The following is a 12938-nucleotide window of genomic DNA, read 5'->3' on the forward strand; positions in this document are numbered from 1 at the left end:
GTTATGAGGAAAAAGTTATACTCTACCTCCTGTCTTTCTGTTAAAGTGGCAAATTACTCTGCCTGCATGGCAAAATATAGCTATTGCATTTGGGAAGATCTGGAGAAGGATTTGGAGGCACTGTGGGTCATGATGGATGCTTCCTTGCGAGGGTGGGGTGGTCATTGCAATGCCACCACGACTCCAGGCCTCTGGACACACACACAGAGCCAACTACATAAAAAATTTCTAGAACTGTTAGCAGTTTTTCAGACAATGAAGGCCTTCCTTCCAGTGCTATGAGGCCGAGTTGTACAGTTACCGCTGGACAACACTATGGCCATAGCCTACCTAAACAGACAGGGAGGGACAGTTTCAAGGTTTCTATGTGCCCTGAGCCTTCAGTTTTGGCATTGGTGCATCAGGAACAGCATTACACCAATGGCAATCCAGGTCAAAGGCACATACTGGTGGATGGCCTCAGCTGTTCGTTCTTGACAGAAATCCAACACAAGTGGGAATTGAACGACACTTACCTGCGCAAGATATTCCAGCTCTGGGGTCATCCAGAGATCGACTTATTTGCTACTCAGCAGAACAGAAAATGCAAGCTGTTCTGCTCAAGAGCGGGCCACGACCCTCTGTCTTTGGGAGATGCTTTCCAACTGGACTGGTCGGAAAATTGGACTTACATGTTTCCCCCTTTGCCACTTGTGGGAAGAGTTGTGGCATGCCTGCTATCAGGCCATGTGAAGTGCATCCTGATCACACCTTGGTGGCCCCACCAAGCATGGTTTTCCACATTTACTCAACTGACTTCAAACAATTTTCAGAGACTTCCCAACCGTCCAGACCTCCTGATTCAGGAAAACGGGTGCCTTCTACATCCGGAAGTACTCTCCCTGCAACTAACAGTGTGGAAGATCGACTCCTGAAATGGATCGTGCTGAATCAACGTAAACCATCTACAAGACGGAATTATGCTAGCAAGTGGGAAAGATTTGCTGTCTATGCTTCTTGGCACGCTTTCCACCCCAAAGAAGCCTCTGTCCGTGAGATCCTGCTTTTATTTTATTTATTTATTTATTTTTACATTTTTATACCGCCTTTCGTTAAAAGAAAACCCCAAGGCGGGTTTATATGACCTCTCTGAAAAAGACTAAGCTTTCAGATGTATCGATTAAAGTCCACCTGGCGGCACTATCATCCAGACATCCAGGATGGGATGGCAAGATGGTGTTCTCTCCTCTCTCCTGCAAAAGTTTCTTGAAAGGCCTTGCTAACCTGTACCCCCCGCCCCATCCGCAAGCCACTTGAGCGGTGGAGTATCTCGCTGGTCCTCTCTGCTCTGATTTAGCCCCCTTTTGAACCCATGCGTTCTGCAACAGTGAAGCTAACATCTTTAAAGACTGCCTTCTTGGTAGTGATCACCACTTACGGCTCTCCAGATGGATGTCGCTTATGCCCATTTCTACCCAAAGTTCTCCTTTGACCTGATATCTCCTTTTGTGACTGACTTCCACATCAATCAGGATGCGGTATTGCCCACTTTCTTTAGATCTCCAACCACGCCACTGGAAAAGGCTCTGCATTCTTTGGATGTTTGCAGAGCACTTCTCTATTACCTTTCTAGGACTAAGCCTTTCCGGTTAATAGAGAGACTGTTCATCTCCTATAAGAGAATGAACAAAGGGCAGGCATTATCTAGGCAGAGACTGTCACACTGGCTTGTGGAAGCCATCCGTCTGGCATACTCTCTACAGAAAGTTCAGCCCCCAAAGACCATCAAGGCGCATTCCACAAGGGCTTATGGCGCTTCAACTGCACACCTGGCTGGCATATCTTTTAAAGACATTTGTAAGGCTGCTACTTGGTCTTCTGAACAACCATTTGTAAACCACTATGCTATAGATTTGCAGTCTGCTGCGGAGGTGAATTTTGGGAGAGCTGCCCTCAAAAGAGTGTTACAATAACTACTGCTCCCTCCTCCTTTAGGAGCTAACTAGACACCCACTTTAATGGATTCAATGGATCATGACCCAGATAAACAGATTACTCACCTGTAACTGATGATCTGGTAGTGATCCGTTGATATCCATTGGACCCTCCCAAATCTCCCCTCTGCAGTAGTACTTACCTCGCTATAGTAGAACTTACCTGCTTACTCAACTGCTTCAGCGGTCTCCAAGGAACTGAGGTGCCTGCACTTCCTTCCACCTTAAAAAGCCACGTGGTCATGTGGGGCAGGGTGCAGGTGCCGAAAAGGAGCTGTAGAACTCGCTACCAAGAGGCTTCCATGCAGGCATAGAACCCACTCTAATAGATATCAGCAGATCACTACCAGATCATCAGTTACAGGTGAGCAACCTGTTTTCAGTGGCGTATCGGGGGGAAATGGCACCCAGGGCAAGCTCTGGGCTGGCCCTGAAATGGCGCCCCCTGCCCCCCGGCGGCCCCCACATACCTGTGAGGGCACGGCGGCGCCCCCCAGGCGGCAGATCGTGGTGGCGGCGATTCGGCGGCGGCGGGTCGCCCGCTGAGTGCGGCGGGCGTGTGGCATGGCGGCGGCAATGTGGCGGTGGTGTGGGCGGCGGCGGGTCGCCCGCCGAGTGCGGCGGTGGCTGGCTGGCGGTGATGGGCTGCCTGTAGCGCGGCCCGAGCAGCGGCGGATCGCCCGCCGAGAAGTTCAAGCAGAGCGACGCCGAGCCTGCCTTCTGGCCCGGCACCACTGCTTTGCTCCTTCTTCTCCAGGCTCAGCTGCTGTGCTATGATGGAGACAGCCCCAGCCCATTGCCAGTCCACACCCCATACCTTCCATGTCCTCCTTCCATCTCTGTCTAATCAATGCTCAGGTGTTGGAGATGGAGGTGAGCTACCCAGTTGCCTCCCTGCCTTCCACAGAAAAGTGAGTAAGAACTAAGGAGGGATTGGGAAGCAAGTGGGTGGCAACATTAACAACTTCTGATTCTCCACCATTAACTTTTCTACTGCACATCTGACTGACACACTATCAGTTTTGACATCAGCAGAAAAAGATAGATAATTTATAAAATATTGCTTCTTGGCCTTGTGGCTAAGATCAAGTGTAGTATCATTAGAAGTCTAGTGTGCTTCCTTGCAACCTGGCCCAGGTAGCACCAGATGTGTTTGTCCCTAGGGAGCAGGGCATCTTCTCATCTCCTGGCTCTTCTAGGCACTCAGGAGAGGGATTTTTGAACTGAGGAGGATGATCTATTACTGGATAGTGAAATTTAACATTTGAGGGATGAAATGCCCTTGAATGCTAGGTAATAAACTTGATTTGGCATCTGTTGGCTTACAACACCCAACCTTGATCAATATTATCAATCAAAATCACCATTTTAAAAAAACCCTGCTCTCTGCTTTTGGAATCTACTTCTGTGTTTTGATTAAGGTCTGTGAACTGAGACTGGCCCTGTGTGGACCCACTTCTCTGCTCTGGGAAATGGGTGGCTAGTCAGTAAGTAGGTGGCAAGCAGTAAGTAGTTATAGATCTTACCACTTTGTGTATGTGTGCGCAATATGGTGTTCTTGGATTCATGTCACATATTTCTGTTTGTCTTTGGGTCACCTCTGTAGAGTTTCTCTGAGTAAAATCTAGGAAACATTAAACATGGCTAAGTCTCTTTGGAAGCAACAAAATGTATCTTAGGTATCACCAGTCTATTTATTGCAATGGTGTTCAATCACAACTAACTTTTGCTTCCCTCTCCCACTGCCCATTACTAATTCATATTCGGAGTTAGGTAAAAAGATGTTCTTGTTTTTGCTTTGTTTTAAATACAACTTGTTGCCTATAAAGTATATGTGAACGGATAAGCAATTTTATCTCACCATTGCACTACAGTTTGGACACTGAATGTTATTTCGCCTGTGGCATATGATCTCTGCATTGTGAATTATATGTATTTATTTTCAAAGAGCTTCCAATTTCTATCTCAGTTTTAGCCCTAGGAACTGTGTGCTGTTTTGCAGGGCATGCTTACTGTGGACCAGACATAAATTAAATGTCACACATTTACTATAATGAAATTATCCTTAGCATCACCTATTGGAAGCTTTGACGAATAAGCCCAAATTAGCTTGGTTGGTTGAAATATGCATAGGAGCATTTTCTGATAGATTTTGTCCTATAGCTATTAATTATATTGGACAAAAGGGTGATGAAATAGTGTGCCCATGTCAAAGGATGTTGTAGTAGTGTAAATACTATAGATTTAGCCATGGAATAGAAAGTTTATATATGTTGGCTTATGAAGTTGTAGCTCTGAATACAATTATCACCTACATAAATGTCCAAGACTGTTGGATGCTAAGAATTTATCTTCATCCTCTGAACTTTAGACTGCATTCTAGGACGTCACGGATATGCATGCACAGAAGAATGTCCAATGTGCAGAGATGATGCACGTTGTAATATGTTGACTGGCTTCTGTGATGAGAAAACCACCTGCAAAGATGTATCTTCTATAGAAAAATGTGCAGAAAGTAAGTTTAAAAAAACCAACAACCTATGAAATTTAGCTTACATAAAATATCGCTGTCTTTGTTCTGTGACTGAAAAGGTTCTGGCAAATATCTTTAATTCTTCTGATTTTTTTGAGATAGTTTCTGATAACAAAATAGTGTATTCCTTTGATTCCTGCTGTGTATTTTGTCTTTTAATGGCTTAGGTTAAGTCCAGACATTCAGGTTTGCTGTAATATGCTTTGCGTGTTGGGAGGTAGGAGCAGCGTTCCCAGTAATAGGGATTCCCAGGTGTTGTTGACTACAACTCCCAGAATCCCCAGCTGCATTGGCTTTTGTGTGAGGGTTATGGGAGTTGTAGTCAACAACATCTGGGATTCCTTCTTACAGGGAACACTGGGTGGGAGTACAACTTAAGAAGGTTCCATCAAACACTGTGAGACTGTGATGTGAACCGGTTGTACTTTGTAACAAAGCGGATGTGGGAGAAGGGTTACACTTTGTGGGCAAATTTTATTTCTCATTTAGCCAGTTCTGTATCTAGAGGTACACCTCGAATATTATTTTTGTAATGCGACAAATTACAAGAAACCCCACCAAAGCATAAAGACTTGTATATAGTGTTTGTGGATCCAGTATAGGCTTTTTGACCCAATGAATCATGAAGATATTGTGATTGACCCACATATTCATGCCCCCACCCTGTTCATCTTATTTCTAAAGAGAAGACCCCAGATTCACCTATGTGGCAGTGGCTAGATATTTTTAAAAGGTGGCTTTTGAAGGCTGTAAGTAAAAGCACCCTACCCTTCCACCCATGCTGCTCAGAAGGAGTTAAGAGATTTCTGGTATGCAAGTATGGGAGGGAATGTGTGATTCATTCTGGAGAAGCTATTCTCAGCATGCATAATAGTGAAGAAGAAAAACTATCTTCCTAATGTGTTTCTAAATTCCAATCACAGGTGCTAAGCCTGGTCAGGATGTTCTTACCAACCATTAAATTAGGTAATTAATCAAGAGGTTTTAAAGCCTCAGCCCAAGTTAAAGACCATGGTAGTTCAAGTGGTGATGACAAGACCCAATGTAACAAAGACCCAATGTAACAAACACCTGACAAACAGCCTCCACGGGAATGTGTCTAATTGTAGGTCCCAGAATATTTCCACGAGAATGTGTACTATTACATATAATATGTACTATATATGTACTATTACATATATACATATAGTGGGAAGGGTGGGACCACCCACCCACCTTAATCAGAAAAACAAAGCCAGACTTGCCACTGAATAGGATTCACCTAATCAAGGATTCTAGAGAAGAAAGGAAGAGGCAAAATCACCTTTTGTCACCCCTTCCTCAGATGTGTCCATCTCGATAGGTCTGTTTTCACAAATTCCTTTGTCCAGATTAAGGATATAAGAAGAGGAGTCCCAAACATGGCATTTTGGGTGCAGCCTTCTTGAGTATAGTTACTGGCCCATAGTGATCCATAGAGAATGTGCCCCAAAGAGCTGTCTCCCAGAGATTCTGTGATGGCATGCATCTCTATTCCCCAGCCTCCCTTCACCCCAGGATCGCTTGGCACACAAGAGATGTATATCTAGCAGCACTTTCCCACCTGAACTACTACTCTCTCTCGAATGTCTCCAGTCTCATACTACCTCAAGTGGTGAAATATACCCACAGCCTGTTGTCAATGCAACAATAAAGATACTACAAGCTGCACGGAACTTGACCCAAGAATCTCTGTTTCTTTGTTCTGTCCTTTCACCAACAAGTTTTGGAGCTGAAAAGGCCCCTTTTTGTTTGCTGATTAGCCAGGATCATCCTTAAGGTGGGGTGACCAGGGCAGTGAACCCAGCCCCATGCTCTTGTTGGCCCTGCACTTGAATCCCTGCCCTGCAGCTGGCACAGGCTCTGAGTGGGGGTGTGCACAGAACCGCGGAACTGCGGTCCGGCACTGGGGTGGGGGGTTCCTTTAAGAGCAGGGGGAGGGTTTACTTACCCCTCCCACCGCTTCCCCCCCGCCCGGCACCCGTAGTTCTGTTAATAATTGGGGTGGCAGGATACCTCCCTGCCGCCCCTTCTCCCATTTGGCTGCTGCTGCGCTATGCTGCAAAAGGCTTCAATAAGCCTTTTGCGCACATGCACATCGCGCGTGCTTCATGTCTCTGCAACGTGTGTGTGCGCGTGCACGTCGCGGAGACATGAAGCGCACGCGTGATGTGCGTGCGCGCAAAAGGCTTATTGAAGCCTTTTGCAGCGTAGCGCAGCAGCAGCTAAACGGGAGAAGGGGCGGCAGGGAGGTATCCTGTCGCCTCAATTATTAACAGAACTACGGGTGCCGGGGGGGGGAAGCGGTGGGAGGGGTAAGTAAACCCTCCCCCCGCTCTTAAAGGAACCCCCCACCCCGAATCACCCGAACCCTGAACCGCCCATGTCCAGACCGGTCCGGAGGCCTGTAGAATGGCCTCCGGAACGGTCCAGGCTCATCACTAGCTCTGAGATGCCTCCTCTGTCCCCCGCATGCCGGCAGCATGGGGCTGACCAGGATCGGGAGGCTTGCCTGCCATTGAAAGGCTCCATGAGTGCTGGGACAGACTGCTGGCTGCAGTTCCCCTCACCTGTCTGTCAGCTACAGCTCCCCTCACCCATCTATTAGCTATTCAGGGGGTGGGTGGGTCTTCTATTGGCCTCTCTGCTGGCTCCCTGAAGCTCTCCAGTGCTGGCTGGCAGGCTGCCTGCAGGCAGCAGAGATGAAAAGAGACAGAGTGGCCAGTCCTGGCTGCCCACCAGAGCGCTCTGCACCCTCTGCCCTCTTCTGCCCTTCTGCCATGTGCTGAGCCTGTGCCTTCCTCCTCCTCAGAGCCAGCAATAAAAGGTATGGAGTTTCCCTTTTGTGGTTATCCTGCCCTGGTGTATTTATGGAATGTGCTATGGGGCTTTGATATCAGGCAAAGATGCAGGGCAGGGAAGGAGGGCTATGTCTATTTAATTTGAAGCAGATTGGACAATCTATTAATTTTTAATTTTGGGGGAAATTTTTTTCTAAAATCTTATTTTTAAAAGTCCTATAAATGACTTGTTTCAAGGCAGAAAATTACAAAAACTTCTGGAACTAAAGCCTCCCCTTCGACCATCATTCCACCCCATGTGGAGGAACCTGCCCCAACTTTTTGCTCCACCTTTTAGATCTCCTGGAATGACTTGGCATAGGGCTTTGATATTGAGCATAGATATAGAGCAGGGTGAGAGAGCTCTGTGTATATCATATGAAGTGCATTGGTCAATCTATTGATCTTGCATTCCAGAAGGTCTGAGTGAGAACTGTGAAGCAAAGGGCATGTGTTGTGCTTTTTACTTTTCCCCTTTCAAATGCACTATACGTCCAAGCTGGTTGGTCATGTCCAAACTCACTCACTCACACTATTTACACAGTATGTCATCAGTCAGTAGGATTCTGTAATCATAAGAAATGTTAAGGAGGCCCCACACATACTGATTTGCCCCCAGCCCCACACTCCACTAGGGATGGCCCTGCAATTAGCCCAGCAGGTGCTTTGTTACTCCCCATTTCAACTTTCAAAAGGAGTCTGATGTGAGGCGATTGCTGTGGGAGAATTTCAGATCCTTTGAGCACCCAATTTTGTGTACAAATAACTATCAATATTATTAATCTTCCCCTTGGGTCCAGGTCTCTCTGCTTTGGCTATTCTACAGACTTTTTCTACATTTTGGATTGATACTTAATTGAGTCAATGGTTCAAGAAAGGAAGGTTTATATTTGCAAAGGGATAAAAGAATGTAATTTCCATTTGGGATGTCAGTGCTAAAAGGCTTGTTATGTATTTGTTTTTAAAGCTACAGTCAGTGAGAGATGCCCTGATATGGATAAATGGCGCTACTGGAACAGGCATTGTTTTTATTTCTCACAAAGTCCTGGAAAGCCCTGGCATGAGGCAAATTCTACCTGCAGTCACTTTAGAGCAGCTGAACTTCTGTGGTTTGAAGATAAAGATGATCTGGTATTATTATTAAGATAACTAGTGCCCCCTCCACCGCCCCTGCCAGCTTTAGAGTTTTTGGCTTAGCTGGTCAATATCCCCACAACTGTACGTAGTAACTGTGTAGGTTTATTACATTTCAAATGAAATGCTGCATTATACAGTAGATAATATGTGCCAATTTGGGAAGAGGGTGAGTATACTCAGGCAAAAGGTTTAAAATTGGATTGGGATTTGAGATGTTTTGATCATTGTATTAAATAATTTGTAAGATAAACAATTATGATTGATATAACTCAGAAAGAAGATAATATATTCAGAGAATCCCTTAGCATCATCTATATATCGATTGAAATATTATCATCATTATTTGCAAGGACTGAAAGCTTGTGTCTTCAATCACTTTTTAAATTGATGTGCAAGAGAATGTCTACTTTTAGTTTTGTTATAGAATTTTGAGGAAATAATTGGCCTTAGTTAAAGCCCAGTTTTAATGAAGTTAAACAAAATGAATTCAGATTTGGCATTATTACAGGAGATAGAAAGATGAATCACTTTGACTGAAGAATCAATGGGTTGGTGAGGCTTTGGGAAATGGAATGTTGTCATGCTTGAAAGAAGTTTCTATAACATTTGTTGTGAAATCCTCAAAATGGCCAGTGTATCATATTCAAAATGGATTCAAGAATTAAGTACTCTAGCTAATAGAAGAAATTAAGCCTATTCTCATGTGCAGTCTAACCCAGGCTGGGCAGCTCAGCCTGGGCTAGGCTGCTCGTATGCAGTTCCGGGGTCGACCCCAATCCTGGCGTTGCCTTGCTGCCTAACCCCACTTTTTACTCTGGCCTTTAACTGGGGTTTAAGGGCACAAGCATGCCCTTTACCCCAGCACTGGAGTCATTTGGGTTCTCAGGTTGCCTGAAGCCCAAGCATGCACAGAGTCAGGCAGCAGGAGCATTCTTGGTAGTGGTCCTATTGTCCTCCACACTAAAGATGTCTGTGCCTGTGTAGAGAAACCCTGGGGAACCTTCTAGAGCTATCAGAGCCTTTTGGTAAAGGCCCTGCCCCCTATAGTGACATAAGCATCCCCTCAGACATGCCTCTCTCAGTCTTCTGACCACTGCAATAGTGACATCAGAGGACCTTCTGCCTTGGTTGTCTCTGAGGCCAGAGATGATGATGATGATGATGATGATAATAGTAGTAGTAGTAGTAGTAATAGTAATAATAGTAATAGTAAGAGAGAGAAAGAGCCTTTATCCCTTCTGTCACACACATTTTGTTTCATTTTTTATTCTTACTATCTATCTTCTGGTTACGTTCTTTTTGTATGTGATCATTTCTTTCAGTATACTCCGTCCTCAACCAAGGGCCTCCCGCCTTTCCCCCCTCAACCTGAGGACAGTTTATGGCTGCAAAGCCCCGTTTCAAAGTCCGTGTGTCCTGTGCAGCAAGGCTCCCAGCTTCAGATGGACACAATAGCTGCCTTGACTGTTTGGAGGAAGCTTGTCACAAGCTTGCCTGTCCAAAGTCTGGTCCCATATCTCTGTCAGGGGAGCCAGCTGCTCGAGTATCAGTTTACAAGCAGGGAAAACTTGGGTCTCAGGAGTCCTCTCACGAAGCAGAGAATTCCAAGTAGCAGAATACTAGGTATGCAGCACAAACTCTGCCGATGCATTGTTTCCAGCGGCTTGTTCGTTGCCTGCCTGCTGATTTATAGGCCTTGGCCTTAATTGCTCGCCTCCCCCGGTCAGTTGCTAGAGATTCAGAGTTTATCTTGTTGCTTGCCAAGGAGACTCTGGGGCTATTCTTACGATCACAAAAATTGGGCTAAGAAAATCCTAGCCCGATTTTTGTGATCGTAAGAACCACCGGGCTCGGAGCCGAACCTGGTGGTTCTGGAGCGGCTAATTCGCTCTTGTAGCCCGCCCCTTAGCCCGGGTTTGCAGAGCGAGCGCTCCGCAAACCCGGGCTATCTGCTCGTGAGTAGCCGCGGCACGGCTCCACGCCACGGCTACTTGTGAGTAGACCCCCCGGCCGGGAGGCTTAAAAGCAGCCTACCGGCTCAGGGGTCTCCCCAGTATGCCCTGTGCGCTTGCGCAGAGCATACTGGGGCTTCCGGGGGCCGCATGGCCCCCGAGCTCCCCAGCCCCTGCCGCCTCCATCTCGGGGCCGGCCATCATGTGGGCAGCCAATCTGGCCTCCCATGGCTCCCTGCCCACTCGTGAGTGGGGAGAGAGGGCTTAGCCTGCTCTTCCCGCTCACGGCTAGGAACCGGGTCTCACTGATCATGAGACCCGGTCCGCTGACTTCTTCTGAGTACTTGTACCTGCTGTCGGTGTTTTGCACATCTCTACTCTTGTGGGGTTCATGGTTGTTCATTCTCTGGCTCTGGGTTAGTCCCTCTGGCCCCTGGCTCCTCACTTCCGATGGGTCCTCCTGTACTGAACCTTCACCCAGACTCATCTCAACTATCTCCTGCGGCCTGACAACTGAGCTCTCCTCTTCAGGTGCCTCTTCCCTTGCTGGAGGGTTGCCAGCCTCCCATTCCTCTTCGCTATCCGTGAGTGAGGCCATGACAAAGCTAACTGCACATACTTGTGCCCTGTCCGCAAAGCCTTCACAAGGCAGGCCAGGAGGAACAGGGCCTCAGGTTTGTTGGCATTGTTGTGGGAAAGGACTTTAACTACTAGGGATGTGCGAATTGATTTGGATACATAATGATTTGTAGCTGAATCTGGCTGATTTGAGTGATTTGTAGACAGAACAAATCACCCCGTGCTCATTTGCCCAGATTTGGGTAAAAAACAGATCATCCCAGATTTGGACCTGAAAAATTCAGAGCTTCAGGCCTCCATTTGGCCAAAGTGGGTTGGGTGGTAGTGCCCAATGAGTGGAAACTTCCATCCAGATTTCAAAGAAATTTGGCAAAGGGGTGATTTTTAAAATGATTTTTAAAATGTTTTTGAAGTTGGTGCGTCTTTAAGCTCCCCCCCATAGGGAATAATGGGGATTTCAGCAGCCTTAGTTGTAACTTCCGGGGGTTGGGGGCACCAGGGTTATCCAGAGCGGATTGTGGTGGGTGGTGCCCAATGGGTGCAAGAAAGCTCCCATCAAGATTTCAAAGAAATTGGGAAAGTGTTTTAAAATTGGTTTTTGAAGTTGGCATTTCTTTGGGGAAGAAAAGGGGTTTTGGGAGCAGAAGAGTGGGTCAGGTGATGGTGCCCCAATAGGTGCCTGCTACCACCCAGATTTCAAATAAATTTGTGAAGCGGATGATTTTTAATTCTTTTCTGAAGTTTGCGCGTCTAAACTTTTCCCCCACAGGGAATAATGGGGAATTTCAGTAGCCCCATAACTCCACTTGGGGGGCACTAGGGTGGCCTAGTCATGTGCACAGACTGGTTCGGAGGCCATTCTAAAGGCCTCCAGACCGGTCCGGACACGGGGTGTTTTTGGTTCGGGGGGGGGTCCAATAAAAATGGATTATGGGCCTCTTTTGGTAGAGGCCCTGCCCTCTATAGTGACATATGCATCCCCTCAGACATACCTCCCTCAGTCCCTGACCACCAGGATCAAAACAACAGGTAAATGACTGCTACAATGGAGAGGAGGGAGGGCGTGTGACGGACAATGGGCCACTACAAGAACTACTGTTACAGGTAAGTACCTGACTTTTTTGGTAGTGGTCCTATTGTCCTCCACACTAAGGAGATTAGCAAGATACTCACCAGGATGGCAGAAGAAGCGGGCATCTATTGAAGGATGGAACCCAGGATTGCCCAGTGGATTCTCTTATTTCCTAGAGAATCTACTCTCAGAAGAACACCTCAGACATTGAAAACAACAAAACCCAGTGTCCCATGGGCTTGTCCTTTTGGGGATGGTTGGCATTCGATGTGCACTACACCACAACCTGCTCTGGGCCACCCTAGGGGTGTGCACGGAACCGGTCCGGCACTGGGGTGGGGGGTTCCAATAAAAACAGGGGGGGCTTTACTCACCCCTTCCATCATAGTAACCATAATTCTTGTAGTAATCGGGCGGCAGGGTGCCGCCAGCTTCAATCTCCGCTGGCGCGGCTCAGGCTCCTCCATTCCTATACGTAACGGGGCGGCAGGATCGCTCCCAGTCCCTGCCGCCCCCTTCAAGCTAAGCCCCCTCGGCTGGCGGCCTCCCCCTGCAGCTTTCCAAATGCCCCCTGCTGCCCCCTTCTTGCCAAATATCTCCTCATCTCAAGGGGTCGGCAGGAGAACTCTCCTGCCGTCCCCGTTCGCTTTGCCGGCTGGGTTGCAAATGGCTTCTACCATTGCTTGTGGGAATAGAGTTACTGAGATATTTTTCTAATTAGATATTTACTTGTACATGAATGTATTGCAATTCCCAAGTAGTATAGAAGGATGGTATCTAATGTATTAACAGCGGCAAGATTTGTAATTGCTAAAAATGGGAGAAATTGCCACC

The 12938-nt window shown here is 47.0% G+C and overlaps 1 protein-coding gene across 8 annotated transcripts in view; it reads left to right on the plus strand.

Annotated features, from left to right (window-relative positions):
• LOC128345453 (uncharacterized) overlaps positions 1 to 12938 on the plus strand; it is a 244597-nt gene that overhangs the window by 87620 nt on the left and 144039 nt on the right. For all 8 annotated transcript variants that reach the window (XM_053297393.1, XM_053297396.1, XM_053297395.1 and 5 more), the window contains 2 exons: positions 4345 to 4488; positions 8332 to 8495. In XM_053297393.1, the coding sequence (XP_053153368.1) occupies positions 4345 to 4488; positions 8332 to 8495 (308 nt within the window). The remainder of the gene's footprint in view (positions 1 to 4344; positions 4489 to 8331; positions 8496 to 12938) is intronic.

Source organism: Hemicordylus capensis, chromosome 2 (assembly GCF_027244095.1).
Source record: "Hemicordylus capensis ecotype Gifberg chromosome 2, rHemCap1.1.pri, whole genome shotgun sequence".
Lineage (NCBI taxonomy): Eukaryota > Metazoa > Chordata > Lepidosauria > Squamata > Cordylidae > Hemicordylus > Hemicordylus capensis.